Here is a 22840-nt window from a genome sequence, read left to right on the forward strand (position 1 = left end):
TGCTACAGGACAAATGCAATAGCATCAGGCGACAAAGAGTATGCCCATAGCACTAACGCCTAAGCCAATCGTTGGCCTTAACACAACAGGGGACATGATTAACCAATCAGAGGAGCGGATTCTGTCAGAATTGCAATCCATGTTCCCCGTACGGAACAACATGGATCCCTAGTATAAAAGGGCCTCCGGTTTACCTTGAGAAGTAAGTAATCTCTCTCAATACTCATCACTCTTAGCCAGATATACCCCACTGACTTGACCGTCGGAGCTTCTTCCCGGGAAACAACTCACAGCTTTCCTTGTTGTGACTTTGTAGAGCCTTCCGAAGACAAAGCAATCTGAGAGCCGATGGTTGGAGCCAAGGTCACAGCAAGCAGTACATAAGGCATCCTGGAATGTATGCCAGAATATCTTCATATTTCGGACTTAGTAGGCAAAGAAGAAACTACATCTGATTCTGGTGAGTTTGAGGTTTTGCAGCTAAGGTCTTCACACTTTTACTAGTACTTTTAAAATTTTTAATTATAACTGCAAAAACGTTAGTCTGAAACGCACACATATTGTCCAAAAACCATAAAAACATTTCCAAAATGTTGTATTAATTGATAGCAGGTGTCTTAGTTAGTCAGTTATTTAATATTAGTAAAGACCCAAAAATATTGTAGTTACATTAACACTAACATATCCAGAATATGAAGAACAACTCCAAAATGTATAGAATAATTTGTTTTGAAACATCATAACCAATCGGAAATTATAAACTAAATTCTTTTTTTCCAACATGGCCTCATTTTTTATACTTCTCTTACAATGTCTTGCACACATGTAATTGTTGCATATATTCTTGCTAAAATCAAGAAACAACCACCATACAAGACTATCTCCCTTACAGACATGTTTATGTAGGTGGTTAGATATTATTGTCGATATAAAGGAGATCATTTGTTTTATATATTCTACAAAGTAGTTGCCAAACATCACATTATGTTCGGGATTTCCTTGCTTATGGAGTGAAGGTCGGATCAAGTTCTTTGGATATTTGTACCGGCAACTTTCAATATTGTTTTACATGATTTGTGTAACATAACCAATGGATCTCAATACCCAGCTTGGTCTGAGTATGGTACGGTATACAAGTGTTTCATTTACATTATCCAAATAATAGTCGCATATAAAAAATGTTATTTGATGATTAGTAATTTCTAGTGTTGTAGAAATTGGCATGGTGGCCAGTTAATCATTTGGTGGCCTTAAATCGATTACGAATAGAGATGTTCACGAATATTTGTCAATATCGGTCAAACTCAGACTCAGCGGAAAAAATTAAAAAATTTAAATTGTCAAATACTAAACCAAGTTTTTTAAATTTTAAATTTTCAAATGTTTAAATATTATACTAACAATTTCAAAATTTTAAAAATTTAAAATTTCAAATACTTATTTTCTTAGGATATATAAAGTTCTTAAATAGTTTTATTAATAACTCATGGTCCCAGTTAATCCCCAATTAATCATTTAACCTCAATCGAACGTTGAGTTATAGTCAAATGTTTTTTACAACCTTATTTTCAATCTTTTGTGTAGTTATACATCCACATTAATATGCCGATGTTCACTCTCAATATATACGGTAGTTACTGGGATGATGACTATTCCTTTTGGTTTATCGATAAGTAAGCATGTATCCACAAACTCCTAATGACTATCAATTATTGCGGTACCAAACCTATTGATGTAATCCTCTTTTAGAGTTTCACACTCACCCTTATGAATAGCATATACGTACCATAAAGGTCTAACGCTAGAAGAGATTGTAAAGCTTTCTCAAGTTGGTTCCTAACACCTTGCTCCCGAGTTCACTAAAGGAAAGAAAAGAAAAGAAAGGAAGAACAAGGAGAGAAAGGAAAAGGAAGGGAACGGAAATAATAAAGTATTCAGTGCTCCCGAGTTCGAAAGAAAGGAAAAGAGAGTATTCATTTTAGGTGCTCCCGAGTTCATTAAAGGAAAGAAAAGAAAGTAAAAAAAGACAATTATACCCTTTTATGTTTTTGAGTAAATATTAAGTCTTTACATCCCCACATTCATTCTACCGTACCCCCTACCCCAAAAAAACCAACTCTCCCTTCCTCCCCTCTACTTAAAACATTAACAAAACAATTTTATTTTAACATAAAGTAAATTGTAAAAAGGGAAACCGCATGTTATTCAATTGTTTTCAAGATGCAAAACGAAAACCACAAACAACTCAAAAAAAATAAAAAATAAAAAACCAAAATCATAAACGCATTAGATCAATCCAGTAACAATCACCCAAGGTTATTTAATCACGTGCACCCATCATATCTTTGAGGACACCCATCCGTATCTGAAGGGGACAACTGAACAACGTCCTAGCTTTTGCTTGATTTGTTGCCAAAAAATTTAGAGCCCTCGGTAATTCATGGGGTTCCAAACCCACCAACTCCAATTCTCTATAAATTTCTTCCCCTGTATATTCCCGAGGATAAGCTCTATCAAAAATTATATTACCCTCCCTGATAGCACCAGCCACATTATCAACCGATTTCATTATCTTTGAGTTAATATCTTCTTCTTCGTCGTCGTCTTCAAATTTCCTCTTTTTACTCTTACACTTCTTTGCACATGAAGACTGTTCTTGTGAAAAAGGAGGTGGAATAACATCCTGAATGTTATCATCAAGATCAACATATTCGTTCTCCAAATGAATTTTATTGTTAGCTAACATGTCATCAACTTCTTTAATTGTTTCAACTTGAATATTTTCATTTTTATTTAATCGGGCATTTCTTTCTTTCGCTGTCTCAGCATGTGCACCAGATGCCCTATCCCTTGCAAATAACATCAACATCTCATCGAAGTATGCAATCTTTTTTGTCTTTAACGACACAGCCTCAGGTTTTGACTGTATAACAACACAAAAATAATTAGTATTGCAAATGATAACATAAAATATTTTAAAAAAATAACATAGACATAAAATGAACAATTACTTTTATTAAATTATCCCATACTTCTTCCTCCGCTTCTATTAGTTGAGTAGACGAATTCCAAGAGAACCCGCTCATAGAAATTCCCCTAAACACATCGTACCATTGCGAAAAATGTTTTTTTAAGGTTTTGTAGCGATTCTTCAAATGACTTTTGGTAATATCCATTTGATGGTTTGTGTTCAATTCCTCAACCATTTGAGCATATGCAGTTGGTGTGAAACTACCATTCACCCTATTGCCTATCTCTTGTTGTTTAATCATCACTTGGATGTACGCATAATCCATTATTTCTGACCATTTAACTTGTTCCTTTTCACTACCACCAGCTTCCTGTTTGATCATGATGACTTTGCACATAGGAATAAAAATTAAAGAATGGTACATTGTTAGACCACAATATGAAGGATAATACTAATAAAAAATATGAAGGGTAAATAACATAATTAATCTCAAAAACCAACTCTTTAGAATTTTGTGGACCACGCATGGAGTACTCTTTTAAATGATATCTAACACCTCTATATGGCGCCATTAGTTTATCCGTATGAGGCAAACCCCCATCTACTAAACAGTATTTACCTATAAAGAGCTTAATCAATATTATTGAAAAATATTAGATATTGAAATTACATTGGTTTAATAAATTACCTAATGGAATTAGCAGTTTATCATTTCTAGTAAATGCGTTCTTTATTATTCTCGAGTCTGATGCAGTACCCTCCCAACCCGTTAAAACATACGTAAACTTCAAATCAAATGTACAAGCAGCTAATACATTTATTGTCGGGTATCCCTTACGACCACGGTATCTAGGGACATCTCTATTAGGCACATGGACACGAACATGTGTTCCATCTATTGCCCCTATACAATCCTTGAAAAAAAGATAAAATCTCCTACTTTCTTGAATTTCTCTCGGGACAACATCACCTGTAGGTTGCTGAACATAAAGACCTTCTATTGCTATAATCGATCGTAATACTCTATGGAAGCACCTACTCGTTGTTGATCTAGAGCGACGATACATCCACGAGGTAAACCGAGTTCGAAAATCATTACTTACAATATGCAAAAATCTAGCAACATGTTCCTCAACGGACATGCGTTGCGTACGTCGTAGACCACCTATAGTTTGTAAGATTTCACACAATCTCCTAAAAGCGTTTTCACTCATACGAATAAGGTCACGACATTAACCACCTTCTAAAAGATTGTGGAGCAACTCTTCCCGTACAGCTTGTCTTTCTAAAATAACTTTTCTAGTGGGTAATCTAACCTGCTTTTTGTTGGCCATATTACGTTGTGTAATAAAAGTCAACAACAAGCAAATCAAGTTAACGACTTGCAATTGTCGGGCTCTTAAAGCATGAGCAGGGTTGAGTACCGGAGCATCCATAAGGACTAAATATGAACTAATCGTTTTTTCTGATACATGATCATATAGTTTAAGTTAAATTTAAACAACATTGATAAAAATAACATGTAATTATAAAGAGTTGATTTATTAATTATAATTAATAAACTTTTTTTGTTATAAAAGTTAAATGTAATCTAGGGGCAAAACAGTCATTTTGATAAAAATAACATGTAATTATAAAGAGTTGATTTATTAATTATAATTAATAAACTTTTTTTTTTATAAAAGTTAAATGTAATCTAGGGGCAAAACAGTCATTTTGATAAAAATAACATGTATTTATAAAGAGTTGATTTATTAATTATAATTAATAAACTTTTTTTGTTATAAAAGTTAAATGTAATCTAGGGGCAAACCAGTCATCTCTGTGTGAAGATAAAAAAAAGCAACCTGTGGCAGCATATTGCTTGTGAAATTTGTAGATTTGGACATGCAGATCCATAAGTTTACTCCATAAAATTATATATATTTTTTCTTAAAATCCATGTAATAGATACAAACTATATAAACAAAAGATGGACAAAATATTACCTGTTACCGGTAAAATTCTATATTATCTATTAACTCTATATTATCTTTAAGCAGTTTGAACATTTCAAGTTAAGGGTATTACCTGTTACAGGTAAAATTCTCTGCTATTATAAACAAAAGATGGACAAAATATTACAATTTTTAGGAGGGACAAAATATTACAATTTTTTGTCCCATTGATAAAAAAAAATTTGTAAGCAGTTTGATGGGATTAATTAGTGCTATAATACAAAACAGATACATAGTCTAACCAAAAAAAATGGCAGAAGTCATAACAGAAGCAGAATCCGTAACACAAATAAGAAGAAATTGGGCAACAAACATAAGGCAGAAGCCTAATCAGGTAGAATACAGAAGGATATCAAAAAAAAAAAAAAAAAAACAGTTGAAGAAGAAATTGGGTACCTGGTGTTTGGTGTTTGTAACAGAGAAGAAGACGAGGCAGAAGCTGATCAGTGAACATATCTATTTATTGTTAGGCTAAAGGGTATTTTCGTCATAATCTACCTTTTTATCTTCCAGCCGTTTTCTTTCTCTCCAATTCCGCCCATTTTGGGAGGAAAGTTTGGAACGTTACAAATCCTCCCAAATCTGCTCTCTTCATCTCTTCTCTTCAAAAAAAAAACTCGGGAGCACCCAAACTTCTCTTCTTTCCTTCCAAATCCTCTCAATTCCGTTCTCTTCTTTCATTAAGTGATACTCAGGAGCAGGGTGTAAAAGGATTCATCGGTAGTCATTTAGTAAGCATAAAGGGTTGCACGAAGACCTAAACCAAGTCATATCTATGGAGATTTGCACACATTGCATGGATACATGACAAAAGTAATGGTCCATTTAAACACGTTTATATTATTATTGAACATATTTGGGTTTTTTTAAAATATTAGTTTTTGTACTAGATTTTTTGTTTCATAAAATTACAAAGTTAATTGTTTTTGCAATACAATTTTTGGTTTCATTTGAAAAATATGAATTGTCTTTGTTAGTAACTAGTTTATAACTCGTGAAAATCACAATTATAAAATTAATTAAACTTTCATATGTTAATCATGTTATTATGAGTTGGGCCTATATTATTATAACATTATTTTGTGGGTTAATTACTCTTAACCGACTATTCATCATCAATTAATCTCCCTAAATATAATATAATTCATAGCAACAGGCAGATAATAGCCAAAAATAAATGAACAAAGACCACCACCATAAATATAATATGATTCATAGCAACCAAGCAAGTATTTTCAAGTTTTAGGTTGGGAAGTAACACACACAAACACCTACACACATAGTGTTGTAATTTATCCAGCAGAAAATACACACATACATACATGAAATGAAAGGGTATTCTAGCAGTAGAACATAACCCGCTTGACATTCTCCTTGAGAGCAGGTAGGGGTCTGACCGCAGCAGCATTTGCCCCTGGCACACGGGTGCTCCTTGTCCCTGCACCACGGCCGCTTGTCATGGAGCCACTGTCAGATGTGTCTGGCTCCATATAGAACCGTGCGCGGAAGGCAGCCAGATGAGCATAGTATGCCGGTGGCACTGTGTTTTGTTGCATCAAAAAATCAGTCAAATAATGCATTTTATAGATTAGAAAAAAAAAAAAAAAAAAAAAAGCATCAAACAACTTTACTTACCAATGGACACAGAGCGGGTGCACCTTGCATACCTGTCCAAACAAAAACATAATCAAAACAAATCTTTACTTAATTCAACAAGAGAACATAAATGACACAAACAAATATAGACAGACATACGTGTAACAGAGGTTGTTTGTGAGTGATTGCAGAGCATCAGCTGCAAACTTGTTCTCATCCCACAGCACATGGTAATGGGCTGGACGGCTTGTCCCCTGTTTTAACAACACCACCCAAATTAATGTATTTAATATTTATGGAACTCAAATCTCAATTTAAACAAAAACACAAACACATACTTGAATCCCAGCATGGCTGCACAGATAGAAATCAAACTCGGTCGGATGACATATCTTGGAGTCGACAACCGTGCCTGCAGAGCACATACATTTTCATTTACATCAGTAAATATAAATTAATTACCAAATGCAAATCCAAAATAAACCTGGCAGTATATTCCCACTCCTGTCAGTAGCATTGCGGTCACGATGGTTGTTAGCAAACAATCGCGTGTGATGACGTTTTTGAACCACCACAAACGTCACTGGAGGCTGATAATCTGGCTCCAACGATGCACATGCCTGTCAACCCACCAACTTCGTTCATTGTTCATTTTATTTCCATTTTTTTATAACTTAAACCATTTATATTATATTCCATCACCCCACCTTTCGAATTGCATCAAGCTCATAAAGTAAAACTTGATAGAACTGCCCCTCGCTCACTCCATCCCTAAATCCAAACCACAAACATCAACACTCAATCCAAAACATACAAACAGGATCCAATCAGATAAGTATATACATAACAAATACCTGTAAAATATAATCCGCTTTGGCTTCTGCCCTGTTGCTCTGCGGAAAGATATCAGCAGTTCCCTGTTTTTTCATTGCATTGCATAACAAACATCAATCAATCAATCAATCAACTGTCTGCTGCAAGTAAAACCAATCCTTTATCAAATCACCAACAAATTCATACTTGACCATGCCACCAGACATTTTGCCTCTTTGTGGGTCATGCCACTCCTTGTACAGATCCTGGATCAGTTCTTGACGATGGGCTTGTGCACAAACCAACCCAGCATACTTTGTTATCTCAGGCCAGTCTTGAGAGGCAACAACCTATAACATCAATATCAACAACTCTTTTCACTTTTTCTTTCTTACAAACAAACACATAAAAAAAAATATATGCATATTTTTAAATAGCATACAGCTGCAATAGAAGGGCTTGAATCTTCCCCAGGGTGTGGATGGGTGACATCAGCACCAAAGATGATAGTTGGAACATCGCTGACATTAGGTATACGCCTTGAAATTGCATCCAGAAGGACCGTGTTCCTTCCTCCAACCTTCACGTTAATCTTCAAAGCCACGTTTGCAAGGTACTGTTTGCTCATCTTAAAAACATGTTTAGTCAGACAGCATTGAGAAACAACCCCAAGATCAGTCTCACAGATTCGTTTCAGGTCACCTACATAAAATTTTAAACAATAAACATAATCTTTTATCAACAACCAAAAAAAAAAAAAAAAACTCTTTAAACACAATCTATGATATGATACAATGGAAGTGAAAACTTGATACCATAGAGGGATCCATTGTTGTCTGGCAGAATGACAATGAGCAGATCAAGCTCCCTTTTCTGAGGTTGAAGCTTAGTCATGGCATCATGGAAACGAGCTTTTAACACTCTCTCCACCTGATCAGGACGCCCACTAAATGCCGGAAGCACCGGTTCAGGATTAAATGCCTGCATTTATAAAATTAGTAAGTTCATTTGTTTTTTTTTTAAAAGACAATTGACGATCAATATATGGATGAGTGTTTTCTTTGCTTCGCATAGTATGAGCATACCATGCCAGAAATATTACACATTTGAGCAAGCTCATGACAGAAACCACGGGCAGTATTATCTTGCACATTGCGGGCGAAATTTATGCAGATCCAGCTTGCGACTCTTCCTCCATTGACCATTTTCTGCAAAATATTTTGAAGCGCATGTTTACGTGAGATATGTGAAGTATACATGGAATGATGTAAATCAGGTGTGAGCTACCTTGTTCATCATATTCCATTGACCTACTTGAGGCAGACAGTCCTTTTCGCGGCCTGTGTCATGGTACTTGAGCTACAAAAGCAAAAAAGAGCAGTTAGTTAGACAAGGGAAAGGTATATGTGTATGGGTATCCATCCAATAACAGATGGTTTAGGTACCCATGGAGGTGGCAAAATCCTAGCTTCAACAGAGGCGAGATTGCGACTAATTTTTATCCCAAATTCCTGGGCGTAAGGATCCTTGTCATAAGCATTGTGAGCGACCGTCTGCATTAGTAGCATGAGACATGTAAAATGGATAAATATGTTTATGCATACAAAGTAAATGTTTACAGCAGAACCTTTAGGATATCCTCCTCTCTCTCATGAGGCCGCTGACATGTCACTTTAAGTAAGGCAGTAATTTGTCTCTCATTTAGTCTCTTTGAATACCTCTGACCCTCTACAATCTTGCACACCTGATGAATAAGCCATTCATTCAAAACATTAGTCGGCATCTCATACACAACAACAACAACAACAACAAAAAACATAAAAAACCAACCTCCATAGGCAAATAGTTGGGTCTCTGAGTGTTTCCAACTTGCAGGCATGGCCACTGAATGTGTTGGATCACAAATCCATAAGTCTCACGGAAGTATTCCACCACAGATTTCATTGTCCCTCTCTCATCCACTGGAAAACTGATGTTTAAAAAAAAAAAAAAAGTGAATTCAGCGACAGCATACAATATAATCAATTAACAAACCAAAAAAAAACATTTCAGGCCAGATATTAGTTGTTACTTAAGCTCCCGTGTTGCTTGAGATGTTAATCCAGATATACGATACTTCCTGCGCATATTTCCCCGGTGCGTTACTTCCACCTTGACTCCTCTTAGTGCTTTTTTTATCTATTTATTTAGCAATAACAAATGAGAAATGACGTTTAGCATAGACCACCCATTTGTTAGAAGTGCATTGATGTCATCTGGGTGAAGAATCTAACCTTCACCCGGTCAGAGTCAGATAATGGTCTTGCTGAAACATCCCTGTTCAAGAGCTGAGTGACAAAGTCAATCACAGGCAGTGGCTCAATGAAGGCAGTCGAGGACATGTCTGCAGGGCAACATTAACAAAAAATGTCAAATGAAAGAAAAAATTTAATGAGATAATGGCAAAAAAAAAAAAACTACCGATATTGAGGGACAGCCCCATCTGAGTAGGGCGTATACTCTGGTAGAAACCACGCCAGCTTTCAAGCCCTTCACCCAATGGTTGCCTTCGACCAAGAGCAGGGTGATAGAATGATCGCCCCACCGGTGTGTACCTACGAAAGGATAAGATCCAACATGAATAATCAGTATGTAGTTAAGTAGTGAGTAGTAAGTCCACTATAAAAGATGGTTTGAATACTTACCGATTAGTAGGCAGCTCACGAAGAACAATATCCAGCACCTGAAGAGCTTCCTGTGGAGCATCAGCCTGCCTTCCTTGTAAAAACATGTCTAAGTGATGCAAGTCGGCGCGTGATGCCAACTTGATTGCAACCTTGAAGTCCCTCTCTCTCTTGGCACCACCTGATCCATCATCTTCATCAAGCAGAGTGATTTTGAAATCTTTGGAGATAAAAGGAAGAGGGCCTGCAGTATAAAGACTCTTTCTTCCATCATAAGCAGGTAGCCGTTTCCCAAGATGAGAGTCTTTGTACAGTTTCACCAACTGTGCCATCACAGCCCGATTCACACCACGGGAGGTCACTTCAGGTGTGATAGTAACATCATATTGGTGTAAATCCTTGTCAGGCAGTTCAGCAAAAAAGTGGTTGGCCTTAACAATGCACCTTGTTCCAGAGCTACCTTTTCCAGGACGTAAAGGAAATCTCATTGACTTGCTGGAAGCAGGTGCAGCCTGAACAGCCACCTCTTGCTGCTGCTGCACAGACAGCTGTTTAAGCTGAGCTGTTGCCTCATCCACAGGCTGATTACTAGATGACCCCACAGAAGATTCTGCTTGCTGGGGGACCTGTGTTGCTTGGTGCAGCTCGGGAGTTGGTGCCTTAGAAGGTCCAGAACCAGAACCACCATGAACATCACCTCCACCACCTTGAAATGGTGCAGTTCCTCTTGGACTCTGCTGAACTGGTCCGGTAGGATACTGTTGGGGAGTCATGCCACCACGTTGTGGTCCACCAACAGTGGACCCTCCTCCCCTTGGACCCCACCCCCTTCCTCCTTGTGGTTGTCCACCCTGTGCTCCTTGGCCACCTCGCCCTCTTCCTTGATAGCCACCTTGTGGTTGTGGTTGTGGCTGTGGCTGTGGCTGCGGCTGTGGTTGTTGTTGTGGTGGCTGCTGCTGTGGTGGAGGTCGTTGAGCAACAGTGCCTCGTCCAGCACTGGCTACCTGAGGGTCAGAACTCTCTCCTGCACTGGGCTGTTCAGTTCTCCTCTTCCTCACCATGATGACAACTAAAAGAACAAACATCACTGTCAGTACGGTAAACAAACCCCAAAAGAGAATCAACGAAAAAAACTCTTACTGAAGTAATAAAACACACAAGATCAAAAGCATGCGCATAACTATTTGAAAAAAAGACATGCATTACATGAGCAGTGATCCAACCCAACAGTTGTATGATTTTCACATAATCTAGAACAAAAGAGGACGATAGAACATTTTGCAACGCTTTTATAGTCGATAGCAACTTAAAATGGAAGGAACGCTCGACCAAAAGTGCCAGATTCCAGTCAGAAACCCTAACTTCCAGAGCGAAAACCCTAAAACCCCAAAAATCGTACAATGGAAAGTGATAAAAGTGAAATGAGCACATAAACTTAGAGATCGATGAAAATCCGAGTAAAAATACACCGTCAAACACGACATGGTACAGATCTAATAGAATGATCAACGTGGAAGGGTATTAACCTAAAGTTGATCACTGTACAACACTTATGTACCTCAAATGATCTTCTGAATACTGTTTTTCGTTCCGCCAGAGCGCAAACAATATCGATTCAAGCTCTAACTAGGACAATAAAGCTCGATAAAACTGCGATTTGTAGAAGAAACCGTTTCTTGAAGCAGTTTTCTTTTGCTTTTCTTCAGCGAAAACCAAGCGACATACCCGTCTCCTACTACTTATGGGAGTGGCAGGTCTAAGAAAATGACAAGTCGTTTTGGACTTCGGAATGGCAAAAGGACATATTTTTGGGCTCGGTAAAAATATAGGATACAATGGTATAATATACATTTAAGGGATAATGACTTACGGGGTAATAAGGTTTTCAGTTTGTCCGTATTAGGTTACTAAGGTTTTTTTTGTGTGTATTAGACCAATATGGTTGTTATTACCGTTTAGAAATACTCCTTTTACCGGTGACCTAATACGGACAAGCTGGAAACCTTATTACCCTCGTAAGTCATTAACCCTAATTATTTAGAAAACATGCTTACTAATCAATGTGACTGATTTGTTTGACTGAAAATAGTTGTTTCCATTTAAACTTATCTCACAACCCTTCCAGAACTTCTAAATCCAGAAATTTATATGATTGATGATCTTCATTACATAAATATGCAACATTTTATCAATAACTTCTTTTTTGTCATTTAAATGCTTACATGAACACATTCATATATACAAAAACAAAATCTCACTTTGATACCTCCCATCAATGTCTACATTTGATAACGAATGGAAATGTAAAACCAAACCAATAGGGACTTGTATAGGATGTCTATTATCAATTATTTTATAAAAGCAAAACCACAACATGAACTAAGAAACTGAAGTTGCAAAATGAATAAAAAAATCAACACATAAACAAATACATACATACTATATACAACACATAAACGGAAGTTTATAAAGCATGAAACTTAATGACATGAGAAGTAAAAAACTTAAAAGAGACTTTATAGAAAGAAAGATCACCCTTACTTGCCACAAATGGTTGAAGACATCAACAAGAAGATCAATCTGACCATAGAATCCACATGTTGTCTCGATTTGTAAGTGTCATCCTTGCGCAGGGGCCATGCTAATCTTCTCTGTATCGTTCCAATTTTATCGGATGTCCCCAAAGAGACGACTATAGATGAAGAGCTATGCCATATAGAGGAGTAGCAGGTTATATGGGACGACGCATGTTCAAAACCAAGTAGTTTACTGTTGATGGTCATATATTCTCAATGTCTTTAAAATTAGGGTTAATGACTTAGGAGGGTAATAAGGTTTCCAGCTTGTCCGTATTAGGTCACTAAGGTTTTTTTGTGTGTATTAGACCAATATGGTTGTTATTACCGTTTAGAAATAGTCTCTTTTACCTGTTAAAACCGGTAAAATGACTATTTTTAAACGGTAATAACAACCATATTGGTCTAATACAAAAAAAAAAAAAAAAAAAAAAAAAAAAAAAAAAACTTAGTGACCTAATACGGACAAACTAAAAACCTTATTACCCTCCTAAGTCATTATCTCATACATTTAAATATGGGTTAAATGTTTATCTATGCAACAACTTTATTTTAACAGTAACAATTAAAAAAAAATAAAAAATACGATAACCGTATCCAGCCATATCCTATAATAATATGACGCAAGAGTTGCTGTATTTTTATCTAAAGTATGGGTTCTTTTCATTTATAACTTTTGTATAACAAAAACAAAATTGGTAAAAAAAAAACGTAGTTTTACCTTGTATGGGATAATTTACTTTGTACATATGGAAATACAATCCCATAATGAATAATAGGTAATGGTATGTAATTAAAGAAAGAAAAACATAAACAAAACAAAACAAAAAGTGTATAAACGATTTGCCAAAGGTCTCAATTACAGTTAATTTCTTCGATAAAACTTAATCCATATGTTTTCCCAAACTTGCATGGATGCCCGTGAGCCACATGAAATGATATATTTTTCCTTTGTACTTGAATCTATTGTCAATTCATGAATTCGACTACAATAGTTCAATACATATCGATTGAAGGCAAATGGGCAACAAGATGTGCCGCTAGCCCTTTTTGGATGGCAAAACCAATTATTTTGAAAACAACATTTGTGGATCTAGGAGATATAACATTATAATGTATGACCCGTTTGACTCTGTTGAGGAGCTTCACCGCCTCTGGTGCGAGAAAATCAAATGTATCGAATGAAAAAGGTACAAACACATGTTGATTTTCTATACATGCATTCTCGTGCTTTACCACTTTACACGCAGCAGCTTTCAAAGCGACATGCCCTGCTGTGAAGCCCCCGCTCCCCAAACCAACGAGAGGAGAGACCCCAGTAAGATTCATGCACGCATGCTTCCCTCCTATCCATCCAAAGACCAAAATCTCAGCCGGTCTAAGTGTGGACCTTCCATCTTGCGGGTCTGTCAAAAAGTTCATTGGCGCTTCTTTCTTCGCAGACATATCAGCACGCCGACAACCATCAAAGAGAACATCCTGAACCATATTATGTATGTACTTGAAACCAGGGAGCTCTCAACAATGAAGCGCATGTTACCTAAAGATATTCAAACATGCTTTGCGGCAAACTGGGCATATCTCATCGATTGGGAATAGGGGAATCATGAGGCGATAACGAATGATAGTTCGGTACTCCACAGGAGACATATGTTGGCCAAGACCATCAATAAGGATAGTGAGCAGAAAATCATGAGCATGAGGTGCCACAAACACTCAAATAATGCTTTAGGTCTAACAGTCATGTCGAAATCGACTTCCATATCTTTGATGATTTTTCTAAAAAGGGCACACGCCAATGCTTTTGGGATTTAGGGGGTGTCCTTATTAGTGAAACCACTACAGTCAGATATCGGAATCGTATCGCGAATACGAGTCATAGCACATAGGTAATCCGAGTTCTTACCACATACGTCACAGTCACATACGATGTGGTATTGTAATGCCCAGGATTGGGCCCTCGAGGCTACAAATGCATGGGATGAAACCTTGTATGTCGAGTACAAACCCAAACCACCAAAACGAATAGGTAAGGAAGCTAGATGGCCCTGAATGTCTCCAAAGAAGGGGCCTCCACATACCACCATATCCTCGATAGACCTACGCAATCATGTGTCAAATAACAAAGGTGTCTCTTCTATGTGTACCGGCTGGCATGTCCTTAAACCAAAGAAAAGTTTTGCAATGCCCATACATGATTGAAGCAAAAGGAGCTCACTATGTGGGTCACATAGTTGTGGAAGAAGACCCATCAAATCAACAACATTGACCTGCTAATAAACCCTGTGTTTTTGCTAACAGCCCCCCTCCCCCAATGAGCTTCACCCCAAAAGAAGGTCTCCCTATATTCGTTAGGAATAAATCGACACGAAGCTTCCTACCATCACAGGAGTGCCAAAAAATCTCCGTTTTCTTGATGTTCAACTCAAGACCCAAGTTTGGACCATGCAACTGAATAATGTTTAACACTCTAGCCACCTCCTCTGAATCCCCAGTGACAATCTCGTAATCTAGATACCAAGCATGGAGAATGAGCTTACAATTGTCCCTAGTCTTTTTACTTAATTTTTTTAGTTTAAATTTTCTTAAAATATAATAATTAATAAACATACCCGCCCCTCACCCTCCCCATCCCAATAAATATCTCAATTCCCACCCTTCCTATTCACCTAATAGACCCCCCCCCCCCCCCCATTTAATTATCTTATGCAGTCACCCTAAATCTCAAGCCAACTTCATTACCGCCACACTCCATGGGTAGCCATCGGGACTAACGACGACTCCAATACGAGACTATCCCTTCACCACCCCTCAACATCGTTGTCTTCCTCTCTTACTATCTTAATTTGAGAATAGGGCAACACACATTCATTAACACTTGCATTTGTGAACATAGCAACATATTCACCACTTAGGGCGGTTGACACAAGTAAGCTTCTTACTGATTGTATGGGGTCCTTTGAGGTTAAAATAACAAGAATAAACTCACACTCCATTAACATAATTCAGATCCCAACACCAAAAACGTTAAACTAAATCCCTTTTATTGTTAATTGTCCAGTTACAAACCAAGAACACAATGTAGTGGCTATGAGTGCATGTGACTGATAGGTCAATATGATAATTAATAAACCTACCCGACCCCTCACCCCTCCTCATCCCAATAAAGATCCTAATTTTCACCCCTTCTATTCATCTAATCAACTCCCCCCCCCCCCCCCACACACACTCTCATCCCTTATTATTTATCTTATGGGGCACCCTAAATCTCAACCCAACATCATCATGGATACACTCCATAGGTAGCCATTGGGACTAATAACGACTCCAACACAATACCATCCCTTCGCTACCCCTCAACACCATTGTCTTCCTCACTTGATATGAGAATATGGCAATGTATATTTTGTGCCATCCCAAAATTCATAGCCAAAATTTTTATTTTTTATAAGTAATTATACAAACCAGTAGTCTTAAAATATCAATAGTGCCATCCCATATCACAATCAAACCAGTATGTCAAATAACCAAAACATGTCATAAAAGAGTAATATCAGAGTACAACTCCCAAAGATCTCATATGCGGAAAATCATAGTGTGATGTGTTGCGATCATGTCGGCTCGTTTCTTTTCGAAGAATAAGCACCTAAAACCAAAACTAAAAATCATAAACACGAAGCTTAATGAGTTCCCCCATCATACCACATATCATACGAATAAACATACTGCCTAGCATATCCAGATGCTGGCCTACCCCTTTGGTCTCTTTCAACTGGTAACTGCCTAACATATATGGGTGTTGGCTTACCCATTCGGTCTCTTTCAATAGGTAATCGCGTAGCATATCAGGGTGTTGGCCTACCATTTCGGTCTCCTTCAACCGGTAACTGCTTAGCATATATGGGTGATGGTCTACCCTTCGGTCTCTTTCAACCGGTTACGGGGTCTATTTTACCCCGACCACTACCACATAATGATCTAGCATATAAACACATAAATCAAATACTGTCTAGCATATACGGGTGTTGTCCTACCCCTTTCGGTCTCTTTCAACCGGTTACGGGGTCTATTTCACCCCTACCACTACCACGTAATAACATAGCATGCAAGCACATAAATCTCAACAAATAGTGGTATACCAGACAATTATCACAAAGACAGTCATATCTACTGTAAACAACTACTAGTGGGCAGGCATTGGTGCCTTCGACCCATTCATACCAGGAAGGTAACTTACCTCGCACTACTGAAGCTCCCTGTCGGAAATCCTTAGTTGTTACCCTGACAACTCCCCGAGCTAACAGCACCAAAATATCACCCAGTTAGCAATTGTGTCCCAAACCATGATTCATAATCCATACGTGGGGTAAAATTACAATTTTACCTATGACCCAACAAGATATAAAACCATAAAATCCATGAAAGCCCACTAATGGCCCAATTTTCCAAATTGGGCCCAAACCCTTACATGGGCCTTACCCTAAAGCCTAATAACTTATTCCCAATTCAAACATACATACTTAGCTGGTCCAACAAAAATCCATGCACTTACAAGCCCATAAGAAAGCCCGAATCTGAATTGGCCTATAAGGCCCAATAAGTCCCAAATTCATCATGGACCTAACCCAAGAAAGCCCAATATCCAAAAAGGCCTAAAATACTTAATGGTCAACCCTAGTCAACTCCTGGTCTAAGGTCCAAAGCTCAAAAATTCAACAATCCAAAAAGGTAAAATTTGGTCGAGTACGCCCCGTGTACTCAACAGGTACGCCCAACGTACACCCCTTGGGGCCAGTACATGCAGCGTAACAGTTGGGTACGCCCAACGTACTCTGAATCCTAACCATCTCCAAAAGCACTTAATCACTTAAGTCCTTGCCCAAAACTCTCAATTATGATTCCCATAGGTGACTTAATACGTAAAGATTGCTACTTTACTTACATATATGACTTAATGGGACCCAAGAGCTCAATGAAATGTCTTAACAAATGCATTAATCCAAATAAATCATAAAAATTACATTTTTATGCCTCTGGGACTCCTAAAACGTCCAGATTCACAATATCAACTTCTGAAACAACTAGATCTTACAAGAACCACCCAAAAGATGCTAAAATTGCTAAGAAGAAACCCCAAAAGAGGATATATGAAATGAGAAGACAAGATCAAAGCTTTTTTACCTCCAATGGATTGCAAAATATGAGAACTTTCTGGATTTACAAGCTCCCTCCAGGAAATAAGTCATCAACTTTCTTTTTTCTCTTACACAAATGTCACAACTAGGAATTCTATACCATGTAACAACGACAATGATAACAATTGTGAACAAAAAATATAATAAATATCTCAATTCCCACCCTTCCTATTCACCTAATAGACCCCCCCCCCCCCATTTAATTATCTTATGCAGTCACCCTAAATCTCAAGCCAACTTCATTACCGCCACACTCCATGGGTAGCCATCGGGACTAACGACGACTCCAATACAAGACTATCCCTTCACCACCCCTCAACATCGTTGTCTTCCTCTCTTACTATCTTAATTTGAGAATAGGGCAACACACATTCATTAACACTTGCATTTGTGAACATAGCAACATATTCACCACTTAGGGTGGTTGACACAAGTAAGCTTCTTACTGATTGTATGGGGTCCTTTGAGGTTAAAATAACAAGAATAAACTCACACTCCATTAACATAATTCAGATCCCAACACCAAAAACGTTAAACTAAATCCCTTTTATTGTTAATTGTCCAGTTACAAACCAAGAACACAATGTAGTGGCTATGAGTGCATGTGACTGATAGGTCAATATGATAATTAATAAACCTACCTGACCCCTCACCCCTCCTCATCTCAATAAAGATCCTAATTCTCACCCCTTCTATTCATCTAATCAACTCCCCCCCCCCCCCCACACACACTCTCATCCCTTATTATTTATCTTATGGGGCACCCTAAATCTCAACCCAACATCATCATGGATACACTCCATAGGTAGCCATTGGGACTAATAATGACTCCAACACAATACCATCCCTTCGCTACCCCTCAACACCATTGTCTTCCTCCCTTAATATGAGAATATGGCAATGTATATTCTGTAACATCCCAAAATTCATAGCCAAAATTTTTATTTTTTATAAGTAATTATACAAACCAGTAGTCTTAAAATATCAATAGTGCCATCCCATATCACAATCAAACCAGTATGTCAAATAACCAAAACATGTCATAAAAGAGTAATATCAGAGTACAACTCCCAAAGATCTCATATGCGGAAAATCATAGTGTGATGTGTTGCGATCATGTCAGCTCGTTTCTTTTCGAAGAATAAGCACCTGAAACCAAAACTAAACATCATAAACACGAAGCTTAATGAGTTCCCCCATCATACCACATATCATACAAATAAACATACTACCTAGCATATCCAGATGCTGGCCTACCCCTTTGGTCTATTTCAACTGGTAACTGCCTAACATATATGGGTGTTGGCTTACCCATTCGGTCTCTTTCAATCGGTAATCGCGTAGCATATCAGGGTGTTGGCCTACCATTTCGGTCTCCTTCAACCGGTAACTGCTTAGCATATATGGGTGCTGGTCTACCCTTCGGTCTCTTTCAACCGGTTACGAGGTCTATTTTACCCCGACCACTACCACATAATGTTCTAGCGTATAAACACATAAATCAAATACTGCCTAGCATATACAGGTGTTGTCCTACCCCTTTCGGTCTCTTTCAACCGGTTACGGGGTCTATTTCACCCCTACCACTACCACATAATAACATAGCATGCAAGCACATAAATCTCAACAGATAGTGGTATACCAGACAATTATCACAAAGACAGTCATATCTACTATAAACAACTACTAGTGGGCAGGCATTGGTGCCTTCGACCCATTCATACCAGGAAGGTAACTTACCTCGCACTACTGAAGCACCCTGTCGGAAATCCTTAGTTGTTACCCTGACAACTCCCCGAGCTAACAGTACCAAAATATCACCCAGTTAGCAATTGCGTCCCAAACCATGATTCATAATCCATACCTGGGGTAAAATTACCATTTTTCCTATCACCCAACAAGATATAAAACCATAAAAGCCATGAAAGCCCACTAATGACCCAATTTTCCAAATTGGGCCCAAACCCTTACATGGGCCTTACCCTAAAGCCTAATAACTTATTCCCAATTCAAACATACATACTTAGCTGGTCCAACAAAAATCCATGCACTTACAAGCCCATAAGAAAGCCCGAATCTAAATTGGCCTATAAGGCCCAATAAGTCCCAAATTCATCATGGACCTAACCCAAGAAAGCCCAATATCCAAAAAGGCCTAAAATACTTAATGGTCAACCCTAGTCAACTCCTGGTCTAAGGTCCAAAGCTCAAAAATTCAACAATCCAAAAAGGTAAAATTTGGTCGAGTACGCCCCGTGTACTCAACAGGTACGCCCAACGTACACTCCATGGGGCCAGTACATGCAGCGTAATAGTTGGGTATGCCCAACGTACTCCTCTGAATCCTAACCATCTCCAAAAGTACTTAATCACTTAAGTCCTTGCCCAAAACTCTCAAATATGATTCCCATAGGTGACTTAATACGTAAAGTTTGCTACTTTACTTACATATATGACTTAATGGGACCCAATAGCTCAAAAGAGCTTAATGAAAGGTCTTAACAAATGCATTAATCCAAATAAATCATAAAAAATTACATTTTTATGCCTTTGGGACTCCTAAAACGTCCAGATTCACAATATCAACTTCTGAAACAACTAGATCTTACAAGAACCACCCAAAAGATGCTAAAATGGCTAAGAAGAAACCCCAAAAGAGGATATATGAAATGAGAAGACAAGATCGAAGCTTTTTTACCTCCAATGGATTGCAAAATATGAGAACTTTCTGGATTTACAAGCTCCCTCCAGGAAATAAGTCATCAACTTTCTTTTTTCTCCTACATAAATGTCACACCTAGGAATTCTATACCATGTAACAACGACAATGATAACAATTGTGAACAAAAAATATAATAAATATCTCAATTCCCACCCTTCCTATTCACCTAATAGACCCCCCCCCAATTTAATTATCTTATGCAGTCACCCTAAATCTCAAGCCAACTTCATTACCGCCACACTCCATGGGTAGCCATCGGGAGTAACGACGACTCCAATACGAGACTATCCCTTCACCACCCCTCAACACCGTTGTCTTCCTCTCTTACTATCTTAATTTGAGAATAGGGCAACACACATTCATTAACACTTGCATTTGTGAACATAGCAACATATTCACCACTTAGGGCGGTTGACACAAGTAAGCTTCTTACTGATTGTATGGGGTCCGTTGAGGTCAAAATAACAAGAACAAACTCACACTCCATTAACATAATTCAGACCGCAACACCAAAAACGTTAAACTAAATCCCTTTTATTGTTACTTGTCTAGTTACAAACCAAGAACACAATTTAGTGGCTATGAGTGCATGTGACTGATAGGTCAATATGATAATTAATAAACCTACCCGACCCCTCACCCCTCCTCATCCCAATAAAGATCCTAATTTTCACCCCTCCTGTTCATCTAATCAACCCCCCCTACACACACACACTCTCATCCCTTATTATTTATCTTATGGGGCACCCTAAATCTCAACCCAACATCATCATGGATACACTCCATAGGTAGCCATTGGGACTAATAACGACTCCAACACAATACCATCCCTTCGCTACCCCTCAACACCATTGTCTTCCTCACTTGATATGAGAATATGGCAATGTATATTTTGTGCCATCCCAAAATTCATAGCCAAAATTTTTATTTTTTATAAGTAATTATACAAACCAGTAGTCTTAAAATATCAATAGTGCCATCCCATATCACAATCAAACCAGTATGTCAAATAACCAAAACATGTCATAAAAGAGTAATATCAGAGTACAACTCCCAAAGATCTCATATGCGGAAAATCATAGTGTGATGTGTTGCGATCATGTCGGCTCGTTTCTTTTCGAAGAATAAGCACCTGAAACCAAAACTAAAAATCATAAACACGAAGCTTAATGAGTTCCCCCATCATACCACATATCATACAAATAAACATACTACCTAGCATATCCAGATGCTGGCCTACCCCTTTGGTCTATTTCAACTGGTAACTGCCTAACATATATGGGTGTTGGCTTACCCATTCGGTCTCTTTCAATCGGTAATCGCGTAGCATATCAGGGTGTTGGCCTACCATTTCGGTCTCCTTCAACCGGTAACTGCTTAGCATATATGGGTGATGGTCTACCCTTCGGTCTCTTTCAACCGGTTACGAGGTCTATTTTACCCCGACCACTACCACATAATGTTCTAGCGTATAAACACATAAATCAAATACTGCCTAGCATATACAGGTGTTGTCCTACCCCTTTCGGTCTCTTTCAACCGGTTACGGGGTCTATTTCACCCCTACCACTACCACATAATAACATAGCATGCAAGCACATAAATCTCAACAGATAGTGGTATACCAGACAATTATCACAAAGACAGTCATATCTACTGTAAACAACTACTAGTGGGCAGGCATTGGTGCCTTCGACCCATTCATACCAGGAAGGTAACTTACCTCGCACTACTGAAGCACCCTGTCAGAAATCCTTAGTTGTTACCCTGACAACTCCCCGAGCTAACAGCACCAAAATATCACCCAGTTAGCAATTGCGTCCCAAACCATGATTCATAATCCATACCTGGGGTAAAATTACCATTTTTCCTATGACCCAACAAGATATAAAACCATAAAAGCCATGAAAGCCCACTAATGGCCCAATTTTCCAAATTGGGCCCAAACCCTTACATGGGCCTTACCCTAAAGCCTAATAACTTATTCCCAATTCAAACATACATACTTAGCTGGTCCAACAAAAATCCATGCACTTACAAGCCCATAAGAAAGCCCGAATCTAAATTGGCCTATAAGGCCCAATAAGTCCCAAATTCATCATGGACCTAACCCAAGAAAGCCCAATATCCAAAAAGGCCTAAAATACTAAGTGGTCAACCCTAGTCAACTCCTGGTCTAAGGTCCAAAGCTCAAAAATTCAACAATCCAAAAAGGTAAAATTTGGTCGAGTACGCCCCGTGTACTCAACAGGTACGCCCAACGTACACTCCATGGGGCCAGTACATGCAGCGTAACAGTTGGGTACG

At 38.1% G+C, this 22840-nt stretch overlaps 2 protein-coding genes and 1 non-coding gene across 3 annotated transcripts; all 3 read right to left on the reverse strand.

The window, feature by feature from the left end:
* Window positions 1-2137: 2137 nt before the first annotated feature.
* On the reverse strand, window positions 2138-4370 carry LOC145012550 (uncharacterized). Its single transcript, XM_078971347.1, has 2 exons — window positions 3012-4370; window positions 2138-2923 (listed from the first exon to the last, which is right to left on the reverse strand). The coding sequence occupies exons 1-2, from the start codon at window positions 3393-3395 to the stop codon at window positions 2321-2323; spliced, it is 987 nt and encodes a 328-aa protein (XP_078827473.1). The 5' UTR covers window positions 3396-4370; the 3' UTR covers window positions 2138-2320.
* Window positions 4371-6165: 1795 nt separating this feature from the next.
* Window positions 6166-11800, reverse strand: LOC145010810 (protein argonaute 1-like). The gene is made up of 20 exons (XM_078969358.1): window positions 11599-11800; window positions 10062-11109; window positions 9838-9971; window positions 9651-9760; window positions 9449-9555; window positions 9208-9346; window positions 9005-9121; window positions 8823-8930; window positions 8665-8736; window positions 8463-8585; window positions 8193-8358; window positions 7820-8079; window positions 7585-7727; window positions 7419-7481; window positions 7272-7335; window positions 7049-7184; window positions 6903-6976; window positions 6724-6818; window positions 6604-6635; window positions 6166-6508 (listed from the first exon to the last, which is right to left on the reverse strand). The coding sequence occupies exons 2-20, from the start codon at window positions 11099-11101 to the stop codon at window positions 6309-6311; spliced, it is 3183 nt and encodes a 1060-aa protein (XP_078825484.1). The 5' UTR covers window positions 11102-11109; window positions 11599-11800; the 3' UTR covers window positions 6166-6308.
* An 827-nt stretch (window positions 11801-12627) lies between these two features.
* Window positions 12628-12730, reverse strand: LOC145013755 (U6 spliceosomal RNA). Its single transcript, XR_013665274.1, has one exon. It is a non-coding gene; the product is annotated as a U6 spliceosomal RNA (small nuclear RNA).
* Window positions 12731-22840: the final 10110 nt, after the last annotated feature.

The sequence above is a fragment of the Lactuca saligna genome, chromosome 8 (genome assembly GCF_052625555.1).
Source record: "Lactuca saligna cultivar CGN05327 chromosome 8, ASM5262555v1, whole genome shotgun sequence".
Classification (NCBI taxonomy): Eukaryota; Viridiplantae; Streptophyta; class Magnoliopsida; order Asterales; family Asteraceae; genus Lactuca; species Lactuca saligna.

Excerpts from the sequence above, each read along its gene's own strand:
- LOC145010810 (XM_078969358.1), bottom strand. The coding sequence starts at position 11,101 with ATGGTGAGGAAGAGGAGAACTGAACAGCCCAGTGCAGGAGAGAGTTCT. Across the intron at positions 7,728-7,819 it reads CAAGCCCTTCTATTGCAGCT|GTTGTTGCCTCTCAAGACTG; the intron begins GTATGCTATTTA and ends TTGATGTTATAG. Across the intron at positions 7,185-7,271 it reads AGCTTGATGCAATTCGAAAG|GCATGTGCATCGTTGGAGCC; the intron begins GTGGGGTGATGG and ends GTGGGTTGACAG.
- LOC145012550 (XM_078971347.1), bottom strand. The coding sequence starts at position 3,395 with ATGTACCATTCTTTAATTTTTATTCCTATGTGCAAAGTCATCATGATC. Across the intron at positions 2,924-3,011 it reads TATGGGATAATTTAATAAAA|TCAAAACCTGAGGCTGTGTC; the intron begins GTAATTGTTCAT and ends GTTGTTATACAG.